Source organism: Verruconis gallopava (assembly GCF_000836295.1).
Source record: "Verruconis gallopava strain CBS 43764 unplaced genomic scaffold supercont1.5, whole genome shotgun sequence".
In the NCBI taxonomy this organism is placed as follows: domain Eukaryota; kingdom Fungi; phylum Ascomycota; class Dothideomycetes; order Venturiales; family Sympoventuriaceae; genus Verruconis; species Verruconis gallopava.
The window spans coordinates 178,128-203,298 of NW_015622141.1; the positions used below are offsets into that span (position 1 = coordinate 178,128).

Consider the following 25,171-nt stretch of genomic DNA (forward strand, 5'->3'; position numbering starts at 1 on the left):
GCGTAGAAAGAAGGACAACAGCAAAGAACTTCGTGTCTCTATATAGAACCCAAGCGTGCCCCACTCCAGAATACACCGTGAGTAATACGCTCACGTTGTCGTCCGTCTGCTGGGGAAGTCACAGATGATCATCTAAACCCCAACCCCCCTCTTCCTCGTCATGCCGCCCGTCAGATCGCGTACATGCTACATGCAAACACAATACGTGAGTTACAGAGACCTCGTGGATAGCGTGTATTGGGGGTGGGGGGTTGTTCGTCATCTATGTCGTCGAAGTGTCGTACTGCTACATATCAAACTGCTCATTTCTGCTCTTCCCTGCTCCTCCACCTTAGACCTACTACTGTTCTCAATTCTCATGCGACTGCCGCGCACTCGCCGTCCGGGTTGAATATTCACGTGTGTTCTCTAGCTTCGCAATGGGGACTCGGACACGGCCGCAACCGCATTCACCTTCGGTCGCCTCTCTCTGTCTCCGTCGACAGATTTACGGCGATGGGATGCGGGACTATGTCCTGCGTGGTAGTCGTAGAAAGGAGCCAAGTCGCTTAGTGCGACTCGTCGCGAATGAGGGCAACGATCATGCTGTTATGGTCAGCACTCCAACAAATGAGACGCTGCGGAACGGATTAGAACGAACCTGTAGAGGTAGAAGAAGAACATGACGAGATGGAAGCCCAGCTTGATGAATGACTCCTACAGCCCAACGGTTAGCTTCCTTTGTCTCTGGCGCCTGCCGTCTCCATGCAGCGGCCTAAGAGCCTGTATCTCACCTTCTTGTGCACGTTCAGCTTCCTGAAGATCTCCGTGGCGTCGAGCAAGTGCTGGTTTTCCATGATTCTGCTCGCCTGTTAGCTCCAGTTCACACGTCATCGCGCCCAGCTTGGGTTGCTTAAACGGCGAGTGGGTGCGACGTACTTCTTCGCATTGTATCCCAACAATGGCAGGTTCAGGAGCAGGGCCATCCAGTATCCATTGATCAGGAACAAAAAGGTCAAGAAGGCGTGAACGGCGGCTTCGGGGATGATGTAGGTGTTGAGGCGGTTGCAGAGGTCGATCGGGTTGATGTAGTCACTATCGATGGCCCGTCAGTACAACACCAGCACGTCGCAGAGGCGAAAGGTTCCGATTCGTCTGCGATGTGACGTGGGAGAACAACGGGGGAATAAAACGGGGAAGACGGCGTTGGTGTTGCATCCTCGTGGTTGAGCCGGAGCAACACCAAGCGCAAAGATAGAGAGCTGCCAACACGGCTACCGTGCTCGCGGCCACGCAAGCACCGGCCGCGGAGCGCGCAAAGCGGGACCAGCGGGACGCAGCCCAGCTCAAGGCACACAAGTAGACAACGTGGGACACACGACGTACCATTCCAAGTCGCTGTACATGATGGTGAAGAAGACCTGCAGGAACAGGTTGACGGCGTTTATGAGCACCGCCAGCAGGTACAGCCAAGCTTCGCCGGACATCCTGGCGCGTATGGAGAGCGGGCGCGGATGTGATGTTGCGCGCGGGTCGACGCAGCAAAAGGACGTGAAAACAGAGGGGGGTTTTGAAGGACGAGGCCGGAGGCGGGTCGAGCAAAGACGGGCGACGCTCTTTGTTGGACGGTTGCACGGAGGACGGGCAGGGGGAGGGGGAGAAGGACGAGTGCGACGCCGGGCAAGCGACGAGTTTTCGATTCTTCTCTGGGCGGCGTGAGCGTGCGGGCGTGCGTGGGTGAGTGGATGGGTGCGAGAGCGTGGTGACGGGCAGAAAAGAGCAGGAGCGCTGCTTGCGTGGAAGAGCAAAAGGTCGAGCAGCAGCAGAACCGGGCTGGAGTCGAGGGCTGGCCAATCGCTGGTCTGCTGGGTTTTGCTGGTTTTTGCAGCCGGTGCTGGGTGCTGGTGCTCGACCTGGCCTGGGGCGGCGCGAACGGACGAGCGAGGCGTCGCTCGGAGCTGGCGTTGGCTGGTCCGGCCGGGCACTGGCTCGCTACGGAGCACGGCAGCGGACGTGAGGTCGCTGGCGGCAGACACGATGAACTGAAGACCTTTTTTTCCGCGTTCGCATCGGTTCGCCGCAGATCGCGACCGAGCATCCGCCAGAACGCTCGCCCCGAACACAGGACTGTCCGGCGACAGATGGCCCTGCACCGGCAAGCGGAAGTGGCAGGCTGCGATGGCCTCCTCTGCCGTCCTCGTGCTCACCGCTTTGTCTCTGCAAACGGGTGCCGCCTTTGCTGTTCTCCGCCGTGAGCTCGACACGTGCTCAGGCCACGCAGGAAAACGTCATGTCTGCGCTGCCGATCAGTCGAGGCCAAGGCACGGCTGGTCCAGTGGTTCATCCGACGGCCGCCTACGATGCGAGCAACGGGCCGCCAGACGCACTCATAGGTGGCCTCGCGAGAAAGATTGAACTGGGTCAAACGCCGCCGGTCGGGACACTCCCCAACACTGGGGACGAGCGCTGCTCCGGCAGCTTCTTACTGTTACTCATTCTACCTGATGAACACGTCCAGCACGCGCTGAGCTAGCACCTACGCCCCGTCGTCTCTGAGTCTGCCGCCGGGTTTCTCGACATGCCTCCAGCCGGTCCCAGCTTGCACAGACCTTTCCGCTCTCGCCCTCCCGCGGCGACGGCAAGTTCAGGACCTGCCATGCCCGTTCCGCCATCTCTCCTGTCCCTCGATCAACCGCAGAAGCCTGCCAACTGCTCATCCCAGGCATCAAGTTCGTCTCCCAGCCCCATTCCTCCAGGCACCCAGGCGCATCGCTGGGAGGAGCGACCGGCGAGTCTGCAAGCGAGCCCCTGCCCGTCTCGCAAACGTCGCGTGAAGCATCGCGCTGCGCCTTCCGAAAAAGCTGCCCCGGACACGGAACCGAGCCAAAGAGCTGGTCAGGCAGCCACGAGCCTGGCTGCTGCTTCCTCCGTCCCATCGCCTATGACTTGGCAGCCCCTTCCGCCTTTGGAATCGGGACGGGCCCGCCAGGCGAATCCGCCTTTCTCGCTGTCAGAACCTCCACTCCGTCCTCCGTGACGAGCAGTGTATGCTCTGGTCCAACACATTAGCCACCAGAGGGATTACAGACAGATGCGTCAGTGTGGTACACTCACCGAATTGCGCCGTCCTCTTGCCATCCTGCGTGACACTCGTCCAGTCATCCGGCCATGTCTTGTCTTTCCACGTGCCTAGCGCAATCATGGGCTCAATCGTGAAGCACATGCCCGCCTTCGCCGTACCTACCGCCTTGTTCTTTGCATAGTGCGGGATGTTCGGGGCACAGTGGAACAGCTGGTTGATGCCATGCCCGCAATACGTCTTGATGACGCTGCAGTCAAGCGTCTTCGCGTGCTTCTCGATCACGTTGCCCGGCTCGCGGAACAGCATGCCCGGCTTGACAAGTTTGATGGCTTCGTCGAGGCACTGACGCGAGCATTCGACCACGCGCACGCTGTCTGGGTCCGCGAGTGCCTTGTCGCCGATGTAGTACGTCTCGTTGAGGTCGCCGTGAAAACCGCCGTGGTACAGAGTCACATCGATGTTGAGAATGTCGCCGTCCTGGAGGACGTACTGGTCAGGAATGCCATGGCAGATGACTTCATTGACCGAAGTGCAAACAGATTTGGGGAAGTGGCAGTAGTTCAAGGGCGAAGGATACGACTACGACGGTTAGCACGGCGCGAATCGTCATCAGTGCAATTCCAGATCAAACTCACGTCACGTTCAATGCAAGCCTTGTGCACAATCTCGTCAATGTAGTCCGTCGTAACGCCGGGCTTCGCCGCGGCCGCAGCAATGTCAAGCACCTCTCGGGCGAGCCTGCACACTTTGCGCATGGCCTCCTGCTCCTTCTCGTTCAGAATGGCGATGTTCCTTCTCCCAATCAGATTCTGCTCAGATCGCGGGATTCCATCCCTCGCATAGTCCGGATGCCTGATCTTCGCAGGAACATGGCGTCGCGGAGAGAGCGGGTACACAGGCCTGAGGGGCCCCGTGTACGCGAACGTCGGGAATGGGTTGTAATGACCAGCTGCGTCAGGTTCAGATACGACTTTCGGGGCAATGAAGGAGCGCAATGGGTTGTTACTTTGTGTCTTGTGCTCTTTCTTGTGCTCGCTCCAGTTCTTCTTGAAGCAGTCCTGAGAGCAGAAGAAGCTGTCCTTGCCTTGCTTCTGGCACGTAGGACACTGCAGTGTTGTCGCTTCGTTCTTGCAGTCGGCACCGAGACAGATGCGTTGCGCAGGGACGCTGTCGTCGCCCATGTTCGACTCTTTGTGTTCTTGACGAGTAGAGCGTGATTTATCAGCTCTGTGCGGACAGTTAGAGACGGATCTCTGCATACCAGTGCAAACCGATCGAACATTCACCCCCTTACAGACTACGAGGCATTCGTATACTCACCAGAGCCGTCGGAAAATCGTGTTTGGAGAACCCTGTCCGTGATCAGTCGGCGAGCGAACGCGCCACTTTTGGGCACGGAATGGTCGTTGTGGGGCGGTATCACAAGCGCAGACTTGAGTGCACACACGTTAAATATGCAGGAAGAATTTTCGACCAAACCATGCGTGCACAGAATCAGGAGTTGGGTTAGCACCTGTTATCGTTGCGAACAGCACAAAGAAAAGTTTGTACGAAGGTTGACTAACTTCCTGCGCCGATCAAAGGGTCTGTTGTGTCCAGGCCTCTTGTCCTTCCCCCGTCCTCCGCACCGGCGCAAGTCACCCGAACCTCGCCCGTCACGTTATCTTACGATCAAACCCCCGAAACTTTTCTAGCGAGATGAATCATCGTCACGTCAATTCCATCCGTGCCAGCCAACATGGCGGCTCCAGGTCGGCAAAAGACCGTTATTGTCGGTGCCGGGCCTGTTGGTGCTCTCGCGGCTTTGTACGCCGCAGGGCGAGGCGATGAGGTTGAAGTGTATGAGCTGAGAGGCGGTATGTATGCTGCTGCGCCGCCGGTTCATAGGATATGTCTCAAGGCATCGAAATCAAGGCTAAATGTGTTTCTCAGATCTTCGGGATCCATCAACTGTTCCGTTAAACTTCACAAGGTCAATCAATCTCGCGCTCTCCGAGCGCGGGATCAACTCGATGAGAAATGCCAAGTGCAAAGGCCTCGTGGAATCTGTGCTCGCTGACACCATTCCTATGCATGGTCGTATGATTCATGGCATCAAAAACGGTTCTTTGTTTGAAGAATCTCAAGCATATGATATCCATGGCAGAGTACGCTACATCAGTGGTTGTCTGACGTCTGCTAATTGATCATAGTTTATCCGAGCTGTCGATCGCGCAGGACTCAACAAGCGTCTTCTAGACGAGCTGGACAACATGCCCAATGTGAAGTTCTTTTACAACCACAAGCTCGTTGGCGCGGACTTCGCAAATAAGAAAGCCTGGTTTGAAAAACGACAGCCTGGTGCTCCACGGTATTCACGTGCCGAAGAGGTTGAAATTGCTTTCGATTTCATGATTGGTGCCGATGGTGCCCACTCAGCCGTACGCTATCATTTGATGAAGTTCACGAGGATGAACTACACACAGGAGTACATTGACACGCTGTGGTGCGAGTTCCACATCACACCGAAGAAGACTGAATCAGGTGATGAATTCAGGATCTCCCCCAACCACCTGCACATATGGCCCGCCGGTGGATTCATGTTCATTGCCATTCCCAGTCTTGATAAGAGCTTTACGTCGACCCTTTTCATGCCTGCGACCAACTTTGAGCGACTAAACTCAAACCCAGACGCAATCGTTCCCTTCTTCAAGGAGCATTTTCCGGGCGTAGTCGGCACACTCATCTCGGAATCCGAAATACGGAGGCAGTACAAAGAGAATCCACACTTGCCGCTTATTTCCATCAAGTGTACACCCTACCACTTCGATTCTGCGGTCGTTATCCTGGGAGATGCCGCACACGCCATGGTCCCTTTCTACGGCCAAGGCATGAACGCCGGTCTTGAGTCTGTGCGCGTCCTCTACGACAAACTAGATGAGCATCTTCTTCCAACATCGTCCACTGCGCTCCTTACAAAGGCCGAACGAGATGCGCTGCGCGCAAAAGCACTTGCCGCGTACACAGAAACACGCACGCCTGATGCCCTTGCGATCTCTGATCTCGCGCTCCGAAACTACAAAGAAATGCGCTCAGACGTGCGATCGCCAGTCTATCTTTTGCGTAAATTTGTTGAAGAGCGATTATACGCGTATGCTCCTTCCCTGGGCTGGGCAACGCAATATTCGAGAGTCAGTTTTGGCAACATGCGGTATTCTGATATTGAGAAGAGGACGCAGCGCCAGGCTAGAATCCTAGGCACAAGTTTGGTGGTGGCACTGGGGGGAATAGCTGGCTGGGTTGGATGGTGGCTGTGGAAGTGGAAGGGACTGGGTGGAGGAGTGAGTTCAGTTAAGGAGAGCATATTTAATTTGGGATTGCGATTTGAACGGATGGGTGGACGAAGGACTTAGACATAGAGAAGGTAATATGCTCGCAAAATACCCAACCTATAGAAGAGAGAAATTTCAAAACGGTTTCCAAGCTTGTTGAGCACGTTCAAAGCAGCGCCTTTCTAATGGCTTGAAGAAGTTGATGCCTAAGGCCGAAATCGAGATGTACCAATGCGGCTGTTTGCGGCGGGTCATGCATCTTTTTGGAGCGAGACTCAATAAGCCATAAAGCATTTGCTGCTCGTACACCTTCCATAGCTCTCGAACATCAAATCTTCCTCTATAATTACGTCTCTTTCAATGTTCTAGTCCTTTGAGCGCCCTACAAATTGTTTCATTCGCCGCCCTTCCCTCAGGGCGAGCAACACTGCCACTGTCCTCCTTTCCAACACACGTCTCACAATGTCCAACTTCCTAAATCAGGACTTCGGTTCGGAGTCAGAAGACGACAATGACTTCAACCCCGTTCAAGAACAGGGCTCAGATATCGAGGATGACGACAACTCGGAGGCTGGGGTGAATGGCAAGCGAGACAGTGATGTCGGTTCTCCGCGGCGCAAACGGGACGAAGAGAGTGGAGGTAGTCGCAAGCCGAAAGCGCGTTTCGGACTAGAAGACGATGAAGAGGATGAGGAGGACGATGCGGAAGGACTAGGCGAGGACGTGGAGAATAATGATGACGAGGACGAGGATGAGGATGACGAAGAGGATGAGGAGGAGGAAGAAGAAGAAGAAGAAGAAGAAGAAGACAGGCCTCGAAAGCGATTGAAGCGCAGAAAGCGAAACCAATTCATAGATGTAGAAGCCGAAGTCGACGAAGAGGAGGACGAGGAGCTTGAGGAGGACGATGAGGAGATCGTTAACGAGCTTCACCCTGACGATGCATTGGATCTTCCTCCAGGCACCGAGCACGACGATCGTAGACACCGAGAGCTTGACCAGCTACGCGAGCGGGAGCAGGCAAAAGACGCCGAAGAGCAGGCGAGAATCTACGCTGAGCGATATGGACGCAACAAATACACGGGGGGTAGTGGTAGCGACGTGGCAGTCACGCCGCAGCACTTGCTGCTGCCCAGCGTGCATGACCCTCCCATCTACGCCATCAAAGTCAAGATCGGCAAAGAGATCGAAGTCGTGAACTCGATCATGAAGCGATACGCTGAACGCAAGGATTCGCGTGATCCGCTACGGATTCTTTGCGCCTTTTCTCGGCCAGACACCGCCATGAGCGGCTATGTCTACGTCGAAGCTCGTACTCAGATGGATGTTCTGCATGCCACGGAAGACATTCAGAACTGCTACGCCCGCAATTCGATCACGCTTCTCAATATTTCCGAGCGCCCAGATCTACTGCGCGTAGTCGCGCCAAAGGATGTTGACGTTGGCATGTGGGTGCGAGTTAAGCGCGACCCGTTATATGCGGGCGATCTCGCCAAAGTCTACTCCGTAGAGGATAATGCTGGCACGATGGAGCTGCAGCTTGTGCCGCGCCTGGACTACACCGAGGACGATGGAGTGGGTGCATTTGGCAAGCGGAAGAGAAATGCTGTCCGACCTCCCGCTCGCCTTTTCAACGAGCACAAAGCTCGTGCAGTCGGCAACGGCCGCTATCTCTCAACCGTAGGCGGCTTTTCTGCCGGACGCACGTTTTCATTCAGGAATCAGACGTACGAGAAGGGTTTCCTGATCAAGGCTTTCAAGTTCAAGGACGTCGAGCTGGATATCGTGAATCCCACTCTAGAAGAGGTAGCCAAATTTGCAGAGGAAGACGAAAGCGGCAATGCAAACCTTGACCTGACGGCCATTGCGCAGACGCTCAAGACAGTCACGGGAGACTACCTCGCCGGTGACAAGGTTGAGATCTACCAAGGCGAGCAACAAGGGGTATCAGGCAAGGTTGTTGCGGTAAGAGGTGATATCGTCACACTCGAAGTCGATCAGGGCTCGATGAAAGGACAGAAGATTGATGCACCTATGAAGGATCTAAGAAAGAAGTTTAGGGAGGGTGATCACGTCAAAGTTACTGGCGGCGCGAGCAAATACAAGGACGAAGTTGGTATGGTGGTACGCATCAAAGATGACCGCGTCACGATCGTCACAGACGCAACGCAAGATGAGGTGCACGTCTTTAGCAGGGACTTGCGGCTCACAGGCGAGGCCGGATCAACACCGATTGGCAGCAGGTACAATTTGCATGACCTAGTTCAGCTGGATGCCACTACCGTCGGTTGTGTAGTGAAAGTGGACAAAGAGTCTCTGCGCGTCCTCGATCAGAATGGACAGGTGCGAACATTGCTTCCCAGCAACATATCGAACAAGCTTGAGCGACGGAAAAATGCCGTAGCGACCGACCGCGAGGGCTCCGAGATCCACGTCGACGACACTGTCAAAGAGTGGATGGGCGCTCAGCGACAAGGACACGTCTTGTACGTGCACCGCAACTTTTTGTTCATCCTCAATCGCTCCCAGGTTGAAAATGCGGGAATGTTCGTCACGACGTCGCAGAATGTACAGACGGTCGCGGCAAAGGGAGGCAAGATCAACAATGTTGGACCTGACTTGACGAAGATGAATCCCGCGCTTCAAAGAAATGGTCCTAACGGCGGAGCGCCTCCCTCGATGCCGCCTCCCAAGACGGTGGGACGCGATCGACTGATTGGCAAGACTGTTACAATTGCCAAGGGCCCGTACAAGGGGCTTCTGGGCATAGTCAAAGATACTACGGACACGAAAGCACGTGTGGAGATTCACTCCAAGAAGAAGGATTTGACGTTCGAGAAAGACATCCTCCGTATCAAGGACCCCATCACAGGCCAATCAATCAGTCTTGGACGTGGTGGCCCCAGACCTCCACCCGGTGGTCCTGCACCCGGCGGCTTTGGACGAACACCTATGGCGAGTCGCGTTCCTGGTGGTATGGCCACAGGACGTACTCCGGCTGCTGCTGGTGGCGATACTTGGGGTGCTGGAGGACGCACGCCAGCGGCTGCTGGGTTGAGCGGAGGGAGAACACCGGCGTGGGGTAGAGGTCCTGTGGATAATTCTGGGGGTGACAGTTGGAGAGTTGGTGATGGTGGACGCACGAGCTACGGCGGCGATGGGTCCAGGACAGTATATGGTGGTAACGACGGAAGCAGGACAAGTTATGGAGGCGCTGATGGGAGCAGAACTGCTTACGGTGGCAGCGTACGTACTGTCCCGTCTTCAACCGTTCCAGGTTGTCTGCTTATGGCCTTGGACTAACATAAAAATGAACAGGCATGGAGTACCTCCTCTAGAACGCCCTATTCTGGAAATGCTGGCTACTCTGGAAACGACTATGCTTCTGGCTCCAAGACACCACTTGGTGTCTGGGGCGCTTCCGGGGGCCGTACTCCAGCGTACACGGGCAACTCCAGCACAACCAGCTACAACAGTGCCCCCACGCCAGGTGCAGGTCCCACTCCGTACAATTCAGCGCCAACGCCAGGAGCTTACGCTGCACCTACGCCCGGTGCGATGGACGGCCCAACACCACGGCCGTATGGTGATTTCAGGACGCCAGGAGCGGTTGCTGCGCCAACGCCTGGTGCTGGATACCCTGAGACACCAGGGGCGTTTGCAGCGGAGACGCCTGCAGCGTGGGAGGATGATGGGCCGAGATACGAGTAATGTGACTGGAGAGAGCCTGACCATAGCTATGGAGGGTTTTCCATGTCGTGGAAGGATTTGCGTGGGGCATGATCAAAGGCATATATGTTGCCAAGCATAGTCTTCCTCAGGTCTGCCTTTTCAAAAAAGAAAAAAAAAAGCATATCCAGGATCGGCGTTTTCCCAGCGAAAGGCATGAAGCAAATGCCGTCCTCGGACCAAAATCAAACTTTTTTCGAGGGTGCATAGAGTATGTAAAATTATTTCCGGCCTGATTTAGCTTGCATATGTGACAGACATGTATCCCAGAAACGGAAAAATTTACGCTGTTGCTAAGGCTGATTAGCCCTTCTTTCACGCAGACACTTCTTTTTTAAATCTCTCTGCTTTTCCTCTTGCTGCCTCTTGCATTTCAAATGCTTCAGCTTCTGGGAGCCGTACGGCAGTTCGTACACGGGCCTGACGCACTTCTAGAATGTCCAAGCGGATACAGACAATCTGCACCGGCGTTTGAACACGCCTTTCCCTCCGCCATCCCCCTCCCCACACTCCCCCCCCCCCCCCCCCCCCCCCCCCCCCCCCCCCCCCCCCCCCCCCTTGCACGCATCGCTTCGTCCCCATCCATCTCTTTCTTTCACGCCGTAAAAGTAGCGGCCGTCTGTCCCCAGCGGACGCCAAAGCACTCCTGCTACCACCTGTGTTGCCACTGTTGCTACTGCTGCCACCGCGACGGCCTTTGTGCCTCCCCGAGGAACGTCGGCCGGGCTGCCTTTTTTTTTTTTTTTTTCCTCTTCAATATTTTTATTTCTTAACTTGGAAAGTTTGCGCACGATTCGAGAAATATTTCCGATTGGGCCATTTGTAGGAGCGAGAGACGGGGGGCGGGCCGAGAGGAGGGTGGGAGAGGACCAACGGTTCGCCCGTCCGTGGGACGCCAACGCTGCTGTGAGAAAGAAAGGAGGGGGGGGGGGGGGGGGAAGCCACGAACTGGAGAGTGGTACAGACGAGGTGGTAAGAGAGAGAGAGAGAGAGAGATAGACCGCGTCCTTACGACGCCGGTTGCGGATCCAACAAAAAAAAAAATTAAAAAGTCGCGTGTTTGCAGATGAGAATAGGGATGTTGCAGTCTGCCCCGCCGTTGTGGTCGCTGTTGCTGTTGACGTTGTCGTTGATCGATGCCGTCGACATCGCCTCCGCGGCGAACGCGACCCGCGTGGCGTCCTGGGGCCAGCCAAGGCTTGCGACGGGGGAGGACGGTTCAAGATTCCCACGTGGAGTCATCTTTTTCTTTTCTTTTTCTTTTTCGTGGCTAGACGCAAATTACTCACTTATGCGAAGGCCGGCTCCAAAATCGCTTCGTGTGTGGTCCTCTCTCACTCTCTGTTGGTATGTCTTTATTTTTTTTTTTTTTTGGGCGCAGAGATTGTGGGCATGAGACCACTGCAGATTACGCCATCCTCGCGTATCGCGGATGAGCGGGCCTTGCAAATGGGCGGCCGAGCATGCAAGGGAAGACCAAAGGGAATAAAAATAAGAAGGACAAGAGACAAGAATCACCCGTCCTCGGGGGCGAGGCTACGGGAAGACGAAAAGAATAAAACTCGGACATGCATTTGGTAGACTAGCTGCATCAGTCAAATCATCCTTTCGTTTTCGTGTGTGTGGACCGAACCGCCCATGTGAACAAAAACACAAAGACTCTTGCCTCCCTCCCCTCTTTCCTCCCGGCAAAAAAAATTCCCAAAGTGAAGGTTCCCGCGAAATCGTTTGTTGCCAGAGGTTGGCAGGGAAAAAAAATGCAATTTGTGCCGCCCATCGTCCTGTACGTCGCTAAAGGGTAAACGTGCCGCCCGTCAGATATGCATGGAAGAAAATACGTGGTGAGATCCTATTCGTAAGAGGTGCGCCGGGAACATGCTCGCAAGGGGAAGAAGCTAAAATATGCGCGTTGCTAGTGCATGCCGAACATTCTTGTAGAAAAATCGAGTAAGTGCTTGATTGAGAAAGCCGAGTTTTTTTGGGTGTGTTGGGTTATCGCTGGAGTCGCTCGCCAAAGAAGAATGATCCTCGTTTACGGCGCGGTTAAGGCACGACTCGGAAGCATGCAGACAGCTCTTTCGATCTGGCGTGTGGAAGGCTTTCCGTCTGCGCCTCGTGTCAAGAAGCGGCAAAACAAGACAAAAGTCTGCACACAATCCGCACTTGCGTGCATGCCTTTGCAGAGGGAGAAGGAAAAGGTTTCGTGCAGCCCCAAAACGTAAACTATGAGGGCGAAGGATCATGCACTGGGCATCTGCCAATGATCCACTTCTCCCACACCTTCCGGGTCCGATTCGACACGTCTACACCATTGTCGCTGTATGGCCCTGCGTTTTCGAGATCGAGCTGTATGGACTGGTTGCTGCAATTGCACCACAAAATCGCCGAGGGAGTCTCTGGCTTGGTGGCATGGCGGTCGTGGTTCGGAGCGACCTGCGAAGGAAAGCCCATCTGATTGCCCGCCATGCCGTGTTCGTCATCTGTGTGGTCTGAGTGCGTTGACGCGGTTGTGCTGTCCTGATCCGAGTCGTAGCCGTTCGATTGGGACCATCCCGCAATAGACGATGCAGAATGCGAGGCATTTCCGTTTATATGGTTTGCATGAGCATTTGCTGAGTTTGAGTCCACCATGTCCGTATCGCCATCGTCGGACTGATGATCGGTCTGCATCCCATCGCTGTCACCGTCGCTGCTCTCGTCGCTGCTGTCGCTTGTTCCGCCCAAGGGCAGATCGGGTATCTCTGCCCCCTGTGCGGCCCACAGCTCGTCGAAATGCGTGGCGTATCCAACTCGGCGCAGGCTGCACCACTCCAGTCTGATCATGTTGTTCTTGAGGTGCGGCAACACGTCTTTCCACCGGCTGCCCTCCTTAAGCAGGACGTCTCTGAGACGTAAGCCTTTGAGCGTCTTTCTATGACGTGTCGTCATTGCAATGATTTCGTCTGCGTGTAGTTTCCATCCCTGGACGCCGAAGCACAGCAGTTTCTCCCACGAGACGCCGTGAAAGATGTCGTCGAGGCGCAGCGAGATCGGACGATGGGAGGGAAAGCCAACGTGAACGGCCTGCAGATTCGGGGCAGATTGCTCAAAGACGGCCCGTAGCATAGGCGCAAGCTCGCGCATTCTCGTGTCGAGATCTTGCGTTCCGTCGTCGAAGTGCAGCTCGATGGATATGAGTTTGGAGACGAGCAGGGCGAATATTCCTGGCTGAACCAACGATATGGCGCTCTGGGGCTCCAGATGGGGTGAGGAAAATCGTGTGCACGGTGACCGTGACTCGAGCAAAGCTTCGCCTATGGTGCGTGTGCTGTGCGAACACGCCGGTCGCCAGTCAAGCTCGAGATACTGCGAGAAATGGCGGTTCTGCCGGAGCCATGTGAGAAGCTCACGGTCCTGGGAGTCCTGCACTGGGAGTATCTGGACATGTTGTAGCTTTGTGAAGGCCGACAGCGCCTTGAACAGGGTGTCTCGGTCCTTGCGGGTTCGTAGAATGGTCTGCTGCTGCCGCAGCTTGTCCTCATAGATTCGCACGTCGAGCTTCCCAAGGCTGTCGGTCAGGCTTGGGAGGACGTCTTGCACCCGGTCTCTACCTGTACGGCATTAGAATCTGCACATGAAAGCAGCGGAGGCGGGCGCGGGCAGGGGGGTTCGTGGGTGTTGCGATCCACTTGCCGTCGACGAAGAAGTACGGAACCATGTAGCTGAATTTTCGTACTTCGGACGCGAGATGCGGGCTGCTCGCAATCTTCTCCAGGCGCTCAAAGTCCTTGATCGAGAACCTGGTGGTGACCCGGGCGAACTGATGTTGCGCTCCGATCATGGAGAAGCGCTTGCAGGTCCGCCTCCAGTTGCCCAGATCCTGCGCCCTCGTGGCCGAAGGCGGCGGGGGCGGCCTGAAACTCTCCTGGGAAAGATAAGCCCGACGCTCGAAGCTGATGCTCTTGTTCGGGTCGTCCTCGAGGAAGTCCAGGATGGTGAGCAGCTGCTCGTTGGCGAGCCTCAGGATGTGAGGTACGGCGGCGCGGTCGTCCGCGGCGGGAGTTGATAATGAGCCTCCGACATCTTTGACAGCCGCAGCACTCCGTCGGGGCACGGATGTGGCGCCGTTTGCGGTACTCGTGGTGGACGAGAACGATTTTCGAGCCATGTTCTGATGGTGTGACGTCGCGGCAAGTCAGTCGTGTGGATTGGGACTAGTTGCGGTTATGACTGACATTCGAGAGATGTGGGGAGAGGTGGGTGCAACGAGAGCAACGCAAGAGGATGAAAAATTCGAACCGCATGCACCATGACCACAGCCAGCATGCCGGACAGGCGAGCGCTATCGTGCAATGAGCATAGAGCGTACTGGGTCGATTACGGACGCAGAAGCAAGCGCAATGTACGCGCCCCGGGCCGCTGATTGGGCTGGGCAGCGGTCACGTTACTGAACTGTCCTGCGGGCTCCAGGCCTAAGCATGCAGGCTAGGATGTCGAGAGCGGCACGTTGCAGAAGAGCCGACCCGTAGGAAACCGTCTGGATGTTGTATCCTTGCCGGCAGCCTGGCCGTGGCTCTCAGAGGGCTGAACGGCGTCGTCGTGCAGACGAGTTTGCGCGCTTTTGTGGCCCCCCGGCTGGTCCACCATCGCAGCGCGGGCGTGGCACCAGTCGGTCGACCGCGCTGGAGAGCGACTCCTCGACCCGGCCGCTGGCACGCCAGCTGGAGTCGAACCGACGCTTACAAGGCCTCGCTGTCCAAGGCGGACCCAAGCCCATATCCACCCGGGCCAGGGGACCAGACGCTCGCCTCCGCCAACGGCGCTTCTCGATGCGGACGATTGCGGGACGGCAAGAAAGGAGGGGGCTGCATAAGCAGCTTGCTACTTTCTGCCGTCCGTGAGGCCTCGGAGCGCGCCTCTGCCAGGCCCTCTTCTCAGCAATACGACCTGCCTGGACGCAAGACAGCCGAAGAAACCTTGCCGTGCTAGTCAGATGCTCTAAAGACGGGCACGGGTCGATCCGGCTTGCCGTTTTTGCTCGGCAGCTTCGAACGTCTGCCCGTTGTTCCTGTGCCCGCCCACTCTTGCGAACCAAAGAGCAAGCTGGCCTTGCGGGCATGCCACGGCCGCCAGGAGAGGCACGAGGCCGCTGGGCCGTGTTGGCTCTGCAGCGTCCAGCAGTCGCGAGACCCGTGAAGGCGTGCAAGGGGAGATGTACGACGAAGAATACGGCGCCTGAACTGGACGGACAACGGGTAGGCTTTGCCCTCATGCACGTCCCCGTCGTCGACCTTTCGGTGTCCAGACGCCGCCAGGACGACGACAGACGGCGCGCTGCTCGCTATGCGACGTAGAACGCGGATCACCAGCATATAAGGTCGCATTCTGAGAACAGGCCGGACGCTGCGGAAAAGAAGCTGTCAAGCGCTTGTGCTACCTGCTGCCCACAGCATAACGATGAGCTGGCTCCGCATCACGTGGGTCTTGACTATGGCGGATTCTGAATGCTAAACGACGTGTCTACATATATTTTCGGGCACACAAGTAGAAATCTGCTGGCTGAGTAGATCAAAATTCGATCGCCGACTGATCCTTCGCGCATGACATGTCGCAAAGGACGTTCGCTTGCGCTTATCGATAGCCCACAAGCGCCGGTCTCTCTTCCACACACACACACACACACATACATACATACATACATACATACATAGACACTCGACAGCCTGTGAATGCGCTGCGTCTCGAAACGCAAGCCAAGTCCGTGACCTTTGCGTCTTCACAGTCAACAACGTGTGGCGAGCCTGTGGGCAGCGGACGACCCGGGCGAGAGGCTTCTGGCTGCCATCTGTGGCTGTGCGGCCCGAGCTTCCTGCTTGGCCCATCTGGTGGTTCATTTTGGCTTGACGTGATCAAACGCGAGCAAACACACACTTTGGCTCCGAAGGATTCGATCTGCAACATGCTTCGTGTGTGATAGAACTGTGTCTCCTGCATTGTGGGCCTGAAAACGAAAGCCTCTAAAGGGGGGGGGGGGGTGTGATTTTCATCCCATCCCGTGCCTTTCATGTCGTGCGGTAAAGCCGAGAGTCTCAGCAGCCAGCATATGCAGACGAGGCACAATCGCTCAGCCTATCGCTCCACAGCCAACAAAAACGCCATCTCCAGAGCGCGCCGACCCGCCCACGGTCCTCCTTCTCGGACGAGGATCTCATGACGAGCAATTTTGCTCACACTTTGCTTCGGCCTTTGGCGGACAGCGCTTGCTTTTTGCGTATCTCGGTGCTGCTAAGCTTGTTCTGGAACGCTTGGTGCATGGCATCCGCGTGTGCGGCTTTTTCATTGGGCCTGTCGTCGGGCTCTTCGGTGTCCAGCACATCCACCTCGAAGACGTCCAGCTCGCGCCAGCCTTGCTCCTTGCGCTTGTCGTTGACCGCCTTGCCTCCAGATCGTGTCTCCGCTGAGATGACCAGGCAGTCTACGTTCTCCTCCGTGATCGTGGGTCCGTACGGGTCCCAAATCTCGGTGTACTTGATCTTCAGCCCAGAGCCGTATCTCGCTGTGACCACGTGCCCGTTCGGCCCCGGGTTCTTGACCTCAGAGATCTCCTCCGGATGGTCGTTCTCGGGATCAAACGACGTCAGCGCGTGAAGGAACGCGTGCGTTGCAGCGTAGCGCTCGTGCCAGTCCTGAAGGAACTCTGCGTATTTCTTGTTTTTGAGCAGATCTTCGGCTGTGATCCCCACGATCACAGAGCGCTCCTGCTCGCCCGACGCAGGGTCGGACATGAATATGGTCATCGTGAGCAGCAACTTATGCCCGATGTGTAGATGGTCGAACGTTCCCCCCACCACTGGACGGTAGTGCGGGCGACAAGCCGAGGCTGCGTCTTCTGGTCTCGTGCGAGACACGGAGACGATGCCACCGCACAGTTTTTGCACCGCTGAGCCTCTCAATCCAAACGAAGCGAAGTTCTTCAGAACCTGCTCACCCTCCTCACTCTCCACGGAGAAGACCTTGTTCCACCTCCGATGGCACCGGCCCAAAGTGGAGATCTCGATCACGGGACCCTCTACCGCTACTCCAACTTCTGTCGGTCCAGGCTGCACGACGCCATCTCTCGGATACGACAGGAGGAGCACTCGTACGTCAACGCCAGATCCGTCCTCAACGTTGATTTGCTCGCGTACTGCGATGGCGGTAATGAGCTTGTACAGGTTTGCTAAGGCTGTCTGAACCGCGTTGTAGTTCGCCGCCCGTGGTTGACTGCGCTTCTCATGCAGCTGCGGAATAGGCAACGCGACGTCGAGGATAGATCCACTTGCTGCGTTGGAACAATGTCGCAGTGCAAGCTGTAAGGGAGCCTGATAACTGGCTTTGATAGTAGCGTACGTAGCTGGCTCCGGCGCTGGCGGAAGCAATAGCAACGACTTATGTGCCATGATTTGGATACGTCGAAAACTTTTTCGGACAAGTGTTTTACTTCGTGACCGGCAGGCTGAAGTCGAAGGTACAAACGTCAATCGGAATGGGGTCGAAGTCGAAGCCGAGGTTCCCTCCCGGTTTCGGCATTGACATCAGCTCGAGGTTGAGCAGTCGATATAGCTTAAGCCTTCGATTCCAGGAAGACTAAAGCAATGTCTCATGGGGCATGATGCAGTAAATACGATGTTGTAAAAAGAGCACAGTTGTGGTGACTCTCCTTCCGTTTCATAGCCACGAAACATCGCGTGTCTAGCGCTCCATGCTTACATTATCTGATGCGTGTCGTCATCGTAAGCTCAGATGGTCACTCAGCATGTTAATATGTCTTGGAAGAATTTCTGGCCTTATTTTTTTTAATTTTTTTTAACGCTCGTAGATCGAAGCTTTGAGTTCGATTTTGTTGCTTCACGTGGTGACTCTATGAATTTTCTCGTGGTTACTACTACTAGGCAAATGACTGCAGCATTAGACGGCAATGACGACTCCTGGATCATACGGAGCCTTTCGATGGTAGATCGATCGTAAGTCCGGATTTCAAAAAGCTGGCGCCTGGTCGAGTGACGGCTCTAGAATCTCGGCCGCGTGACAAAGGAATGCAGACTCAAGCACGGAGGGTTAAATCACGACCTTCGACACGAACCTGCGACATGGCTGCGAGTGTCACGAATCAAGCGTCTTCGCGTGTAAGACAAGAAGAACAGATATCTCCGCTTCTTTCTGCAATGTGATGACAAGGCGGTCGGGCTGCAGAGGTGAGTCGATCGAAGCATCATACCCCAGGCCCTCACGCTCAATGTGTAAAACACCCCAGTCGAATCTCCATACACCGGCTCAAGTGGGCAATTTTTACCTCATCATGGCTCTCCTTGGACCGTATTCCGAGGATTCAGAGCTGCTAGAAAGGTTAAAGCCATGAACGAGATTTGTTGCCTAGTCTATCTCTATACAGTCCGAGAAAATCAACAGACTAGGAAAGTCGGATAATGATAGTCATAATTGCTGTATTCTTTTAAAAGCACCCTACGCAAAACGCCGCGCTGGAACGCTTCCACACTACAGTAACGAATCGTTTCATTCATGCTTTCATTGGGTATAAAGCTGCACTTTCACTTTTCTCTGTCCTTGCCGTTCAGCATCCTCCTCAATTGAGCCAGCTCAGCCCTTAACGCCGCAACCTCATCCCTCATCTTGGTACAACACCGGCACGTCAATTCGTCATGACGCTTTGTCTGTAACACTGCCTCGGACCTTCTTTGCTCATGTCCTGATACATCGCCTAGGGTACTTCTAACCTTCGCTCCATGTGGAGAGCTAGGAAATGCGAGACTGCTTCTGCGAGGCAGGTAACTATCGACCTTCACAGGTCCTTGATACGACTGTGCGAAACCCGGGCGCAAAGCATTGTCCATTTGCGTTGCCTCATGCCCAGATTCAGTCTGCGGAGACACCAAAGAAGATGCCATAGAACTCTCGACCGAAGGATGCATGGAAGGCTCCATTTGATTATGCGTGAAGTTTGAGGCAAGAGCGACTTTCTGCCTTGGCCTTGTATTCGATCTACTTCCAATAGGAGATGACATCGGGAGTTTGATCGATGGACGTTGGGGTTTCTCCATCGTGTGCTTTGCACTTGTAGCTCCGGACCTTTCGCTGGGCCATTTCAATCGCCGTGACCTTCTACCTCTCTGCATTTGATTCCCTCTCGGCTGATCCGCCACGTCACTCTCATAGTCAGATTCGGCAGTCAGCCATATGTCGTCTTCGTCCAAACTCTCGCAAGGTGTTCGTGCCTCGGCTGTACTGGGCTTCTTCGGGCTGAAGCTTGACAGAGACAAATTCGATACCTGAGAAGATCTGCGTCTTGCAGATGTTTTCTTTTTGACCGTGCTTTTCATCTGAGGCATATACGGAGCGAATAAAGTGAACTTTCCTGGTGCATCTTGACGTGACCTGTGCATTCCATCCGGATTCTTCGCCGCAAGGAGTCTCGCTATTGTAGTCTCGCCAGCATCGGGAGAGGGAGTCACCGTTGTGGTTGGGCTAGGTCGTGATAGGCACGCTGGTTGACGAGGTTTTTCCAGCGGCTCGTTTATTGAGAAGTGCTCCTTTCGGTTCGGATCTTCAGTTCTCTCATCTACATTTCTGAATGTAGAACTCGATATCCTCGGTCGCTGACGGGGAGTGGTTCTATGCGGAGGATTCATCGCCGGTACATCAGGTGGCGCTTGGCAGGGCTTTATAGGAGAAAACAGGTCCATGTAATTGGTCCCAGTTGGACGATTATCGTTTTGTGCCTTGGCAGCGTCCATTAAGCGGTAGCACACGGTGCCGCCGGCTTCAACAGCGTTTGTCTCACCGGTCGAAAGATCTTCAACCAAGGCACAATCTGCCAGACCGTTCCGAGCGGTAGAATCGCATCTCCGCTTTGTCTTCCTGCTCCTCAAGCTTCCTTGCACTTCATACAGCTCGATCCAGGTTTCGTCCACAGCCTTCGGATCAGATCTATCCTCCACGAGCCGTGGCCCCGAGCCTCTGATCCACTCGACGGCAATGATCGGGTCTAAAGAACTTTCTCCTATCTCAAATTGCTTCAATAGGGTACCAGATAGGTGATATACAGCGACCTTGCCGTCTATCTTTCCGACCGCAACCAATGGCACCTTCTCTGCTCCGGGAGGAAGTACGGACAGGGCCGTTGCGGGTGCTCGTACGTGCCAACTCCTTATCGTGTATTTCTTCTCAAAATCGATGACCTTGCATTTGCCATCTATACCACAGGTTACAGCTTGGCCTCTTGAGCCTGGAAGAAAGGCGGCTCCTGTAATGTTCAATCCTCGCGAACTAGATCTAATAATTTCCAGACCGAAGCCCGTACAGTCATGTTCCCTGGGCCGCGGGCTATCATCTGGATCAGCCACGCTTCTTGAGCTTACAGCATGAAGACCTTGAAACACATGTATTTCGGCACCGTGCGATTGTGGGAATGCAGTGTTGTCGCCGTACGACCGGAGGAGTCGCGTGGCATCATAAGCGGCGACCGCTCCATCTTTGTAGGCCAAGAGGAATACGTTTGGCCGATTCGGGTGAAAGCAAGCCTGGACTATAGGGGCCTGTGAAGCCAGAGGCTGCAACAAGAGAGGCTGGGTTCCCAGGGTACGGTTCTGGAGGTAGACGACCGGCGGATCCTCAGATGCACTTAGAAGAATATCTGAGGTTGGAGAAACGGCGAGGGCTGTGGGTCTAGAGTTGTGGAGTGGGCCAGGCTCGAGTAGACGTCCTTCGGCAAGGGAGTACGCTTGGACAGCATTGAGGATGGTGGTTGCAAAGAAAAGAGTCTTTGAATCTTGGGAAAACTCCAGCAAGCTTATGTGGCTCTGTTAAGGCAGCGTTAGCTGGTATCTCTTCAATAATCTATGTTTGACGCACCTCTGAACCTTTCAGTCTGTAGCTTCTTTGTTGTCCGTCCTCGATACGATGAAGAATCACGTTGTGACTGTCGGAAATAGCTAAAGTGCCAGAGCCATCTTTGGCCTCTCTAGCAGCCAAGATGCCTCTTGAGCAAGACCTGAATAACTCTCGCGACCCAGTCTGCTGCACGGCATGCACGTGGCCTCTGGTGGTTACGACAAGGTGGTGGGAGCTTGGGAAGGGCGAAACACCAAGGCCACCACGCGGCGCAACCGCACGGCTGCTCCCCGATTTCTGTGCAGCCGGCATCTAAGTTATCGTTCCTTCTTGCACGCACATTCGTAAAGTCAATTGTCTCGTTGCGAAGACGTTGTGGTACTCAGGGAGCCTCTGTTTGTGCGGATAAACAGAGTTCTGAATGAGGGCAGTCAGGCCCGGAAGGTTTCCGCGAGGATGCTGCCTTCCAGCCGTTCTCCACCACACCGTGCCAGAGACTCCGAGACAATAACCCATCCTTTGTCGGAAACGAAGACGTTACTGAACAACATCACGGCAGCGAAATCTCCACCACACTGTGCCAGAGACTCCGAGACAATAACCCATCCTTTGTCGGAAACGAAGAAGTTACTGAACAACATCACAGCAGCGAAATTGCCGCGTCTGTGCGATATGAGTAAAGCGAGCTCCTAGATTCACAACAACTGTAAGGGCTTTCTCGCCATGTACAGGACGACAACCAAGAGCATTTCTCTCGGCGACCGGGTAACATCGTCTTGCTAGTTTGCGTGGGGACGGCCGTCATCGCGCGTGCGAGCTCGCATGAAGCGTGACCTTTTTTTTTCGCAAGCGATTTTGCCTGTACAAAAAACAAGGTTGCTCTTTGCGCAAAGTTTAATCCTCGTCTACACTCCGCATGGCCAGAAGCACAAGTTCTGACAAGGCATTGTAGGATCCCTGCTCGACCAGGTACAGATGCATGTATACAACGTGTCGCACGTGCTTTAGAGGGTTGTGAGGACGTTCCACAATGCAGATCTGTCGGGGGAGTAACCGTGTAACCGTCTGCAAGTCACCAGATCCCGGAGTCCAGGATCTATCGGAGCCGGAGAATGATCACACGCTGCACGTTGGCTTGACGAAGTATTGGTACCAAATTTTGCGGCGTGAGTCGAGCGTGAGCCCATGGTAGACCATTTTGTCCACGTATTCACCAGCAAAATTGCCTGCGTAAGTGACATTGTATTTCCGACCTGCACACATGAACATGGGAGCTCGCCGTCTTCATCGGAGGATCCACAACATCTGCGAGATGATGTAGTACAAGCCAATCTAGACCATGTTTCCGAAGCGGCAGGGTGTTTGCGTTTGGACCACTTTAGAGCACTGCCCTATGGGCGGAGGTACGTACCTATTCGTCAAGCTCTTGTTGCGGTGAAGGTTCTTGCGTGAGATACGAAAAAGAAATCGAGATATTCGACTTTGAATGACGTGACTACTACTGGGCATCAATGGTTGGAGCAAATATTCCCCCTTCCCCCCCCCCCACGAAAAAAAAACGCAAAAAAGCAAATACTCTGCGGGACAGCCTCCATCCGACCTGTCCAAGTTACCTTGACAGTCAAGTACACCGATAACCCTTGATCCATGTCTAGTATGTCTACCTGTAGTACGCGTTGATAATAATAGCTGTCTTGGGTGCTCCACCAGAGTCTCAAGAGAAGGCCCGCAATAACCACGAATACTCCAAGATATGAGATTTCACGGGCGTTATCACGCATAAACTATGCGTGATTGAGCCTCAAGGGGGCCGCCATTGTAACACAGTGCTAGGGACCTCTGAGAAATTTGTCAGCAGCTCGAGTGAGATTAATCGGAGATGATGATCGTTTCTTCTTCATTTACAAGGCTCAGTTTCGGAATGAATCGCAGGACAGACCGTAACCAAGAGAACAAGACACGTCAGCGGGCGCAGTGGGATGAGAAGAAAAAAAAAAGAAAGACAGAAAAGTGACATCGTGGGTGTGACAGTACCGCGCACACGGCATGTAGTACTTCTGATTGGCGATGAGTCCTCAAGTCAATAACCCCACGGATGATGGAACTGCAAGACATGGTGAATAGATCCGACAAGGCTATCGATGACATGCAGACAAGCTTTTCCAGTTTTGATTTTGACTTGTCCACGCCTTGGATGCTTGAAGGTGTCACGGATCCAAGCACATCACCCTGTCCGCTTAGATCAACTCATCTTGGTCAACCCCCCTAGTCAAGAGACTGTCGTCGAATTCGAGGACGATGTTGAACCGGAACTTGACTTAAAGCCTGCGATCAATCTTCTTTGCCAAAGACGAGAATGAGGTTCCGAAAGGGTCATGTGCTAGGTGAGGTCGGCTGTATCTGGCACATTATCCATGGCTATGGGGGAGATCCTCCGTATTTCGCCGCCGTTTTAGGTCCTGGCCCTGGTTCAACCTCACAACTCGGTGCTCGACATGCCTCGGGTTTTGTTAGGGAATATTTGTGTGCGAGAGATGCTGAAGATGAAAATTCCGATGAGTTCCCGAAGCCATTGATGTACCAGGGATCATCACGCTTTTGTCAAGGACTACGTAGATGACAAACGCCAGCAGCTATCCAAGTTTGCTGCAAAAGCGCATGAGTCGCGTCAACGTCGATAACGCTTGGAGAAATCAGCCAGTCAAGATCTGTTTAATCAAATTTTGTCGAGCCCAAAAGTCCTCAATACAGGCCGGTTGTACAGCAAAAGTACTTTCCCACGGACCTCGAGGCGAGCAAGAACGAACAAAGGTGTTTGTGTTGACGGTGCAGACACACCGCAACCAACATTTTGGATAGCACTTTGGTCTGGTTTCGCGAGTCAAAAAGGCTTGACACGTTGAACCACTAACGAAGAACTACTCTAACGAGAGGCAAGGTTTATGGCGCAAGTGCATCGCTACCACAAGCTCGGTAACTGTCATCATAACCCGCAGCCATGGGCGGTAAGGGAAATTGGACCGTTCGTATCCACGTGTCCGGGATTCGACAGGAAATAAGAATGCAGATTTGCAGCGTTTAGAATGCAGAATCAGATTATTTCATCGAAATCACATCGGTTCATCAGCCGACACACCTGGGGTCGTCTGACTAGGCACGTATGTGCGGTGACTTGTACCTCCAACTCAGCCGAGCCACTAGAGTGAAAGGTGCATAGCTTCACCGTCCTGGGTGAAAATTGACAGGGCCTCAGAGCCAGAAAACCAGGCGAGGCCGCTTTCAGTATTCACCGTAAGAAACGGCGGAATCCGTTAGAGATCATCTCATCTACAACGCTGCTTTCTTGTTCGGAACCAACCCGAGCCAACCACTGATCACACTGGAATAGTCGTTCTTCTTCGCCTCGAGACGATGATCGTGCTACAATTGCCAATCACAACGCCTCGGATGATTTTATCCAATCGAGCTACAAGGCGCCAAACATTGCAATCTTGATCGATGAAACTAGGAGGAAAAAAACTTTGTTAGTGATATTACACTTGGGGCTTACTGTACGCGGCGTGCTTCGGCGAAAGTCTGGTCTCTGCAGAACCTGCAGGCAGCATGCGAGCCATACTATATGCATCATGCATCGACGCACATGAGGGGCATGTACGGCACCACGTAACGTAGTGCATGGACTCCCAGGAGAGGTCACCCGGACTCAGTTGACGGGCTGCCGCGCTTGACGAGGATGGAAAAGCAAAAAAAGGTGATAAGACAAGCCTTTTTGACGGCCACACAGAAATGGCCTAGCCTGCTCGCGGGTCGATGCGCATGTCATAAAAGTTTAATATCGCAACGTGACCTCGTTTTCACCCTGGCGCTCAGCACGATCCGTGGGGGGGGAAACATGTGTGGGTGCGTGTGATTGTGGTGATGTGTCTGGACGCTGGTGGCAGAGAGACACCACCGCTGCATGATCTGGAGGTCAACGCAAGCAGCAAAAGCATCTGCAGCTGACATTTTCCTGTCCAGCAGGCTCCATCTCAGATCCATGGCACAAGGCTTCGCTCCACAGCAGGCATCGGAGCCAGTACGAGCCAGGGGCGCTGGGACTGTTCGCCGTCGACCAAGCCTTGTCAGTTGGAGTGATCGAATTTCTCGCGCTTTGTCCGCTAGTGGCTTCGGTAGCATCTTCCGTCCCAAGGGCCTGGCACCGAGT

General features: G+C 54.4%; 6 protein-coding genes across 12 annotated transcripts; 2 read left to right on the forward strand and 4 right to left on the reverse strand.

The window, feature by feature from the left end:
- Positions 1–548: 548 nt before the first annotated feature.
- Positions 549–1,466, reverse strand: PV09_01963 (uncharacterized protein; the record flags this gene model as incomplete). Its single annotated transcript, XM_016354926.1, has 5 exons — positions 549–585; positions 641–696; positions 774–840; positions 919–1,074; positions 1,366–1,466. The coding sequence occupies 5 exons, from the start codon at positions 1,464–1,466 to the stop codon at positions 549–551; spliced, it is 417 nt and encodes a 138-aa protein (XP_016216942.1).
- Positions 1,467–2,395: 929 nt separating this feature from the next.
- PV09_01964 (methionine aminopeptidase, type I) lies at positions 2,396–4,623 on the reverse strand. 6 transcript variants are annotated; one of them, XM_016354932.1, is made up of 5 exons: positions 4,382–4,623; positions 4,068–4,288; positions 3,697–4,010; positions 3,094–3,640; positions 2,396–3,031 (listed from the first exon to the last, which is right to left on the reverse strand). In XM_016354932.1, the coding sequence occupies exons 2-5, from the start codon at positions 4,240–4,242 to the stop codon at positions 2,919–2,921; spliced, it is 1,149 nt and encodes a 382-aa protein (XP_016216948.1). In that variant the 5' UTR covers positions 4,243–4,288; positions 4,382–4,623; the 3' UTR covers positions 2,396–2,918. The 6 variants fall into 6 exon arrangements, with proteins under 6 accessions (XP_016216948.1, XP_016216947.1, XP_016216946.1 ...); XM_016354931.1 differs by having other exon boundaries at positions 4,068–4,259; positions 4,323–4,623; XM_016354930.1 differs by having other exon boundaries at positions 3,697–4,288.
- PV09_01965 lies at positions 4,551–6,523 on the forward strand. Of its 2 annotated transcripts, XM_016354933.1 has the most exons (3): positions 4,551–4,917; positions 4,994–5,208; positions 5,254–6,523. In XM_016354933.1, the coding sequence occupies exons 1-3, from the start codon at positions 4,800–4,802 to the stop codon at positions 6,451–6,453; spliced, it is 1,533 nt and encodes a 510-aa protein (XP_016216949.1). In that variant the 5' UTR covers positions 4,551–4,799; the 3' UTR covers positions 6,454–6,523. The 2 variants fall into 2 exon arrangements, with proteins under 2 accessions (XP_016216949.1, XP_016216950.1); XM_016354934.1 differs by having other exon boundaries at positions 4,551–5,208.
- A 125-nt stretch (positions 6,524–6,648) lies between these two features.
- PV09_01966 (uncharacterized protein) lies at positions 6,649–10,419 on the forward strand. Its single transcript, XM_016354935.1, has 2 exons — positions 6,649–9,618; positions 9,691–10,419. The coding sequence occupies exons 1-2, from the start codon at positions 6,835–6,837 to the stop codon at positions 10,081–10,083; spliced, it is 3,177 nt and encodes a 1,058-aa protein (XP_016216951.1). The 5' UTR covers positions 6,649–6,834; the 3' UTR covers positions 10,084–10,419.
- A 5,681-nt stretch (positions 10,420–16,100) lies between these two features.
- Positions 16,101–17,758, reverse strand: PV09_01967 (uncharacterized protein). The gene has a single exon (XM_016354936.1). It carries the CDS (start codon positions 17,517–17,519, stop codon positions 16,308–16,310), a length of 1,212 nt encoding a protein of 403 aa, XP_016216952.1. The 5' UTR covers positions 17,520–17,758; the 3' UTR covers positions 16,101–16,307.
- Positions 17,759–18,608: 850 nt separating this feature from the next.
- PV09_01968 (uncharacterized protein) lies at positions 18,609–21,363 on the reverse strand. Its single transcript, XM_016354937.1, has 2 exons — positions 20,989–21,363; positions 18,609–20,936 (listed from the first exon to the last, which is right to left on the reverse strand). The coding sequence occupies exons 1-2, from the start codon at positions 21,277–21,279 to the stop codon at positions 18,669–18,671; spliced, it is 2,559 nt and encodes an 852-aa protein (XP_016216953.1). The 5' UTR covers positions 21,280–21,363; the 3' UTR covers positions 18,609–18,668.
- Between the last annotated feature and the right edge of the window lie 3,808 nt (positions 21,364–25,171).